This window comes from Gigantopelta aegis, chromosome 7, assembly GCF_016097555.1.
Source record: "Gigantopelta aegis isolate Gae_Host chromosome 7, Gae_host_genome, whole genome shotgun sequence".
NCBI classification, from domain to species: Eukaryota; Metazoa; Mollusca; class Gastropoda; order Neomphalida; family Peltospiridae; genus Gigantopelta; species Gigantopelta aegis.
Window position 1 is genome coordinate 30,307,688 of NC_054705.1, and position 8,381 is coordinate 30,316,068.

General features: G+C 37.3%; 1 protein-coding gene across 1 annotated transcript in view; it reads right to left on the minus strand.

Annotated features, from left to right (window-relative positions):
* LOC121378020 (protocadherin Fat 3-like) overlaps positions 1-6,988 on the minus strand; it is a 40,933-nt gene extending 33,945 nt beyond the window's left edge. The window contains exon 1 of the mRNA XM_041506117.1: positions 6,759-6,988. Coding sequence (XP_041362051.1) covers positions 6,759-6,836 — 78 coding nt within the window. The 5' untranslated portion in view covers positions 6,837-6,988. The remainder of the gene's footprint in view (positions 1-6,758) is intronic.
* Positions 6,989-8,381: the final 1,393 nt, after the last annotated feature.

Here is an 8,381-nt window from a genome sequence, read left to right on the forward strand (position 1 = left end):
AAAGCGTTCGCTCATGGTAGGGTCGACTGATCGATCCCACATGGTGGACCCATTGGGTTGTGTCTAGTTCCAGCCTGTGCACCACAACTGATGTATAAAGGCTGTGGTATGTGCTATCCTGTCTATGGGATGGTGCATATAAAACGTCCCTTATTGCTTATCAAAATTGCTTATCGGAAACAGTGGCCCATGTGGCGGTAGCGAGTTTCTTTCTCACTGTCATAATGCTCCTTAACCGTTTTGTCTGACGCCACATAAACGTATATCAAATGCGTTGAGTGTGTCGTTAAATAAACATTTCTCTCGTATGTATGTGTAGTCTATATGCATTTCTAGTCGATTAGTTTATAGGTTGTTAGGTTGTTTGATAGTGAATGATATGGAAATAAATTGTTTTTGGTGTTAAAGAGTCCATGCATACATTAAAGTAATACTCCTGATGGGTATGGAGAAATAACTTAATCAGTCGACGAACTCATTTCTTCATCACTATCTTCGTTAAGGGGGACTATCACAGGGGGTATTTTATTTCTTATAAAACTATTTTGTTTTCTAAAATCTTCTTCGATCTTTATTACATGTTTAACTGCGTCAGAGTGTTACAGAGTTCAATGCATGTGCAAGTTCTCTCCGCACCGTGGTCATTTTACCATCATTATGACGAGCTATGTGCCCTTTGACTTGACTCCAGATCAGTTCTATCGGATTGAGTTCAGAATGTCTTGGCGGCAGTCTTAGACACAAGTGCCCATGGCGTTCAGCAATATCATCAGTAACAAATTGCTTTGCACATTTGTTACTTTTCACAAGTTCATAAAGAACTGGCTTTGTCATGTTACTCTCAAAAGGTATATTTTTGTTTCGTAGCCACGACTGAATTTCTTCCTTTTTAGCGTTTAGTGCAGGACATCGTGTAATCTCAGTTAATTTGTTGTGGTAGCTTGCGTTATCCATGACGATAACAGAAGGTTCTGGTAGAGAAGGCATAAGTTGTTCTTCAAACCATTTGATGAAATTGTCATGATTCATCTCACCATGATAGTCTCCGTCTGTTTTTTCAGCCTCAAAGATCAATTCACAGCCATCTATCAATCCATATTTATCACAGCCAGCATGACAAATAATAAGTCTTTGTCCTTTCCCAGTCACCGAACAGAGTTTAGGAACTCGATCAGCAGCGTCTGATTTCGGCAGGTGATTGGCGGTACTTGTGCCCGGGTGGATATCTGTCCAGTGGTGGGATGTTGTGTGGTTGACATTCACCCAGGTCTCATCTTGATACACTATTAAATACCCCTGTTCTCGTAAACTGGATATTTCATGGAGATAGGACAGTCTCCTGTCTGATATATTGGCGTCCTCAAAAATCACTTTTCCGGTTGTAGACATATGTCGGTATTTAAAATCGAGGTCATGGAGTGTTCTTCGTAAAGTTGATATGGATATGTTGATTCCACATTCCTCCCTTAAAGCCACGTTAATCTTATGTAATGTAGGTAATTCGCCCTCTCTATAAAATCTGTATACTCGTCGTCTAATAACATCTTTATCAAATAAATCGATGAGTTTTCGGTCGCGTTTTTCAACAGTGATTTCTGTGCTTGGATTCGTAGAGCTTAGATTTTTCACAGTTCTTTTTACTGTTGAAACCGAAACTTTAAGTGCAGCGGCAACTCGATCGACAATTCGATTAGAAGCATACCTAGGTCTACCGCGCTGATATTCATCTTCAAAATAATCGAAAACGTTCTTAATACACGATTTTACATCAACTGAAGTGTTTTTCGATTTACCCATATTTTTCCTCAAATAACAATAACAAGAATATCGACTAATACATTTTCAATGAATTTATATACCCTACCTAACTTGTATTTTACGTGGTTTACACATTGCTACAATAGCACGTGCAGTCATAGATCGAAATAATGATGTTATTGACCAAGTAATGCTATCGTATTTTGAACATTCAGGGCTGTGTCTGCGGGATGAAAAAGTGGTTGAACCCATACGAGTCCGAACAATAGCCCTTTGGTTTTTCGCATTACAAATGTAACACCCCACCCCTAAACCCCAGCCCCTAGCACCACCCTAAATACTATATATATATATATATATACGTATGAGTTCCCAATTTAGAGGCAAATTAAATAACATTTTTATTATTATTTGATGTTGGTGGCCTTTGACATTTTATCCCCCCCCCCCCCCGGTCTTCTGGGTCCGGCCCTGCATTAAATGTATTTATAAATTTGGAAAGCACATTCCTGCGGTGTGTGAGGTGATTTGTGTTTATTACTGTGCTACACCTCAGTTGTGTTAGGTATGGTGTGCTAATATATAATTGATATAATAAAATAAAAATACATAATACATTAGCTAAATTTATTAAACATAATGCACCTACAAGAAAGGGTTACATGTTCTGTTTGTTTACATCTAGTTTAACGGAAAGATTAGACAATGCTGTTACACACTGCAAAACAATAATAACCTTGATTTAGTGAAACAAGCTATAATGGCCTTCACGTAGCCTCAGATCCCAATGTTTTGATATGCAAATGACCTTAGTTATTTATAGGAGAAATAACGTGCATTCAAAAGACACAGAGATTTTTAAAAAGTGGAATTAAGTCAACTTCGTGCATTTTATATGATGATTTGTATATAACACCTGTCGGGGTTTGGGTTTGTTTTCATGTAAATGCAAAGAAAACAAATATCGAATAGGAAATATACGTAACATTTGAAAAAAACTTTGGGTCTAAATAATTGAACAGGATAATAGTGTGAACTACCTGTAGATAACGTATTAATCAACCAGCGAACTACCTGTAGGTGACGTATTAATCGACCAGTGAGTCTGTAAACAAGTAGGTAACGTATTAATCAACTAGTGTGAACTACCTGTAGATAACGTATTAATCAACCAGCGAACTACCTGTAGGTGACGTATTAATTGACCAGTGAGTCTGTAAACAGGTAGGTAACGTATTAATCAACCAGTGAACTACCTGTAGGTGACGTATTAATCAACCAGTGAGTCTGTAAACAGGTAGGTAACGTATAAATCAACCAGTGTGAACTACCTATAGGTAACGTATTAATCAACCAGCGAACTACCAGTAGGTTACGTGTTAATCAACCAGTGAGTCTGTAAACAGGTAGGTAACGTATTAATCAACCAGTGAACTACCTGCAGGTGACGTATTAATCAACCAGTGAGTCTGTAAACAGGTAGGTAACGTATAAATCAACCAGTGTGAACTACCTATAGGTAACATATTAATCAACCAGCGAACTACCAGTAGGTGACGTGTTAATCGACCAGTGAGTCTGTAAACAGGTAGGGAACGCATTAATCAACCAGTGAATCATTGGGTGTCTCAGTTAAACAATGAATGATGGGTTGTTTTGGATCGATAGGTTTAGATGGATCGTGTTTGGAAGGAGTGATGGATGGATGGATGGATGGAGGTCCTCTAACATCTTTGTACGACACCTCTTGTTTCATGCTTAAAAATTAATGTCTGTACATCTGATGTGCTTTCGTTTGTAATTGTTTGAATACCTGTTTGCGAGATACCGTTTGGATGAGAAGACAACATGTGTGGAGAATGCCATGCTGTAAAGACTTCACCGAGTGCAATATGACGAAAATATGAACACAGGTTAGTTTGCAGTGCTTACTATAACGGTACTAAATATATAGACCTTGAAAACTGACTCATTTGTAAATATGTTCATAGTTTACACAACGTTTCGTATTACCACTTCTCAATTCATTTAGTATTCTGGTAAGAAATAATTTTCTAATTTTATTTTTATTTTTCATGTGCATGATATCCACAATTAGGATAAAGACAAAAGACAAATGTATCAACCTTATTTTCGCGTAACTTGACAACATATTTGTAAATCGATACATACATATATCTATCAAGTATGTTAATTATATATATGTATCATAGGGAGACCAGTGTCGGTGAGTATAAGAATTCGGTTCTCAAGCATATCAATATTTATAAACAGACAGTTATCATCCAAATAGCTATCTTTTTATTAGTATTGCCACGCCTCAAATGAGTACTAGGCCTAAACTATCAGCTATGTAGCAGAGTTTACCGCACGTGTGTCAAACGCTGTAGCATGCATCAACCGTAAATAATGTTAACTACGTTACCCGTTCCGGCAAGTGAAACGTTCAGTGGTATAGCTTACAGACAACACTTTCCAACACAACTTGTATCAAAACATGTATGCTCTTCAACAAAACATCTACTTATAATAATCTATAAATATAATTTTAAATAGTTTAGTGCAAATTACAAAATGGAGTCGTCGAGAACCAATGTTAACAAATAACATTTCTGGAAAACGAATATAACAATTCTGATGTCTTGCAATCGTGTTATAAGTTGACCAAATGAATGGTTATAATGGTGAAATTGTTAGGTTAAAAATAAAAGCTGAATTTTCAGTTTTAATAAATATATAAACCGAAAGAAAGAAATGCTTTATATAACGATGCACTCAACACATTTTATTTACGGTTATATGGCGTCAGACATATGGTTAAGGACCTCACAGATATTGAGAGAGGAACCCCGCTGTCGCCACTTCATGGGCTACTCTTTTCGATTAGTCGCAAGGGATCTTTTATATGAACCATCCCACAGACAGGGTAGTACATACCACAGCCTTTGCACTGACTGGAATGAGAAATAACCCAATGGGCCCACCGACGGGGATCGATCGAGCATTGAGCAAACGCTTTACCACTGGGCTACGTCCCGCCCCCATATATAAACAGATAGCCAGAAATATATTCATGTTAAAACATATAAGGACCATATATTTTTGGCAAGTATCTGTAACGAGAGTTTTGCGAGCACTGCAGCAGGCGCTGTAACAATCACGTGACTTTGTAACTAGATAGCAGTACAGTTGAGAACAAACAAAAATAGTTTTTAAAATAAAGTTTTGTTTCAAATGACAGTTTTTGAAAATCATAAAAAAAAGGTATTAAAAAAATGTGCCGTGTTTATGAGTGGGTTAAGTTTAATCTTGTTTTCTTTGCTCGTTTTAACCTTAGTTTTACGAACATGTCTGTGAATGTAACAGACATTGGTGTACTTTCCCCATGCAAAAGTCAACGATGTCAGAAATCTTCAAATTTACGTATACTTACGCACAAACAATGCAACCACAGAAACAGGTCCTTTGCCGAAACAGGTCAACTGCCGATATATTAACAAATATATGTCTGTATGCATAAACATATTTATTCGTCTTAAACTTCCAAAATATATAATCTTAGAGAGGAAACACGCTTCATTTTTTTTCAATAGTAGAAAGAGATTTTTATATGCACTATCCCACAAACAGGATATACCAGTCGTAGCGCACTGACTAAAACGATAGTCTAATGGTGTGAATCGCGAATCAGACGAGAACTCTGGACTACGTTCCACCCTACTTTTAACATCAAATGCTTAATAATAAGCAGAATAGCAATAATAATATCATTGTATCTGGTTTCAAATCCGGTCGAAAATACACTTTCGTATAGTCAGGGTAACACATACCATGACTTTTCATATACCACTGGTTGCACTATAATATGGGTTGGAATGGGGAAGACAGAAATGTATAGACTACATATATAATATCGTCAGACTGATTTTCAAAGAAATCTATAAATTATAGTTATTTAATGAGGAAACCCGCTGTCGCCACTTCATGGGCTACTCTTTTCGATTAGCAACAAGGAATCTTTTATATGCACCATCCCACAGACAGGGTAGTACATACCACGGCCTTTGATATACCAGTCGTGGTGGACTGGACGGGGATCGATCCCAGACCGACCGCGAATCGAGCGGGCGCTATACCACTGGGCTACGTCCCGCCCCTGGATTAAGAAATGGGTGATTGTATGAATTATACAGTCGGTTATTAATGATTTTTTTTTTTTAAATCGATAAATAAATAAATGAGTGTATGCATTAAAAGGACATTCCTGAGTTTGCCGCAATGTTTTAAGATGTTATCGACTAATAAAATATTTCTACGATTAAACTTACATATTAAATATATTTTCTTGTTTAGAATATTAGTGGCTGTATATTAAAGGTGTTTCTGGTCGTTCTAATATTTGTACTAGGTTAATTTTCATTATATTTCCTAAAAAATATTTTTTCGTACGTACGAAATTATTTCAAGACAAAATCCAGTTTGGGCTTCTTACAAATATCAAGACGACCAGAAACACATTGAATATACAGACACTAATATTCTAAACAAGAAAATATATTTAATATGTAAGTTTAATCGTAAAAATATTTTATTAGTCGGAAACATCTTACAATGCAGCGAACTCGGGAATGTCCCTTTAAGAAATTATAACATGAATAATTGGTTTTTAAATGCTGGCAACGGAATGAATGGATAAATTAAATATAAATTTAAACATTATCACGCCATTACTATATTTTAATGAATGAATGAACGAACGAATAAATGAATGAATGAATGAATGAACTAACGAATCGGTGAATATGTCATCAGTCGTCGATTTCCAACAATAATCTTAAAATAATCATGATTAATGTGTAAAGCGATTATCCGGTCAGGGTGATTTTCAACGAAATTCTACAATTGATATTTAATAGTTTTTTTTAATCAACAATGGTATGGAGGAACATAGTTAAAATTTAATTAATTAGTGAGTGAGTGAACCAATTAATTAGACTCACCGCTGCCTCGTTACATCCTACCAAAGAGACTAAAATAATAAACAATATGTCTCTTGTAGCTGGACGGTCCACCGACATTTTTGTTATCGAATTCTTCACTTTGTAGTTTTTCCCTTTTTCTTTACGTCACTTTTTGAAATTGCCAAAACTAATATGTTTTCTTCTTTCTTTTTGATGAATTCAGGAAATTGCCACACATTACAGTTGAAATATTTTCTGAGAGGTGTGCTTTTCTGTCGCGATATACAAACACATTATGTTAATACTAAAATCTTCTGGTAGGATACTTAAACGTGTGTAGACGTCACTTTCCACAATCATATACTGTTGCATTTTCTCGAGAAAGAAAAAAACCCTCGGAGACCTTTTTCTACCCTACCTAGATCTTTATAAGCCTTTTGAAAACACTTTTCTTCAAAATTACGTCAAACAACATCTTACAAAGTAAGTCAAATAAAATCAATACCCCTTATGCTAGTCATTGAACATTGAAGTTAGTCTAAACGGCCATACACCGTGTCTTTTGTTGCAGGTTTGATAGCCGTCTAAATGGCTGAAAGAGAAGATCCACGTCCTTTGTAACGTAACGTCAACATATTGAACACTTTATTACTAACACCCAGACAGTCGTCACGCTTGATCAGTCACGAACAGCAGTGGCCTGTTTGTAAATCATGTTTACGACACATTAAACACACAGAGTCATCAATGACTATATTAGGACGACAATCACAGAGAAAACGGTACGGTGAATCATGTCAAATTGTTTGTGCTTTCATTCTGTTTTCAGTGTCATTAAAAGGCGACCAAAACTTATCTGTCTATGTGTCTGTCCGCCTGTATGTGTGTGTGGCTGTCTGTATCTGTCTCTGTCCGCCTGTATGTGTATGTCTGTATCTGTCTCTGTGTTTGTCTGCCTGTATGTGTATGTGTCTGTCTGTATCTGTCTCTGTGTCTGTCCGCCTGTATGTGTGTGTGGCTGTCTGTATCTGTCTCTGTGTCTGTCTGCCTGTATGTGTGTGTGGCTGTCTGTATCTGTCTCTGTCTGCCTGTATGTGTATGTGGCTGTCTGTATCTGTCTCTGTGTTTGTCTGCCTGTATGTGTATGTGTCTGTCTGTATCTGTCTCTGTGTCTGTCCGCCTGTATGTGTATGTGGCTGTCTGTATCTGTCTCTGTCCGCCTGTATGTGTCTGTCTGTATCTGTCTCTGTGTTTGTCTGCCTGTATGTGTATGTGTCTGTCTGTATCTGTCTCTGTGTCTGTCTGCCTGTATGTGTATGTGGCTGTCTGTATCTGTCTCTGTCTCTGTCCGCCTGTATGTGTATGTGGCTGTCTGTATCTGTCTCTGTGTCTGTCCGCCTGTATGTGTATGTGGCTGTCTGTATCTGTCTCTGTGTCTGTCCGCCTGTATGTGTATGTGGCTGTCTGTATCTGTCTCTGTCCGCCTGTATGTGTCTGTCTGTATCTGTCTCTGTGTTTGTCTGCCTGTATGTGTATGTGTCTGTCTGTATCTGTCTCTGTGTCTGTCTGCCTGTATGTGTATGTGGCTGTCTGTATCTGTCTCTGTGTCTGTCTGCCTGTATGTGTGTGTGGCTGTCTGTATCTGTCTATGTGTATGTCTGC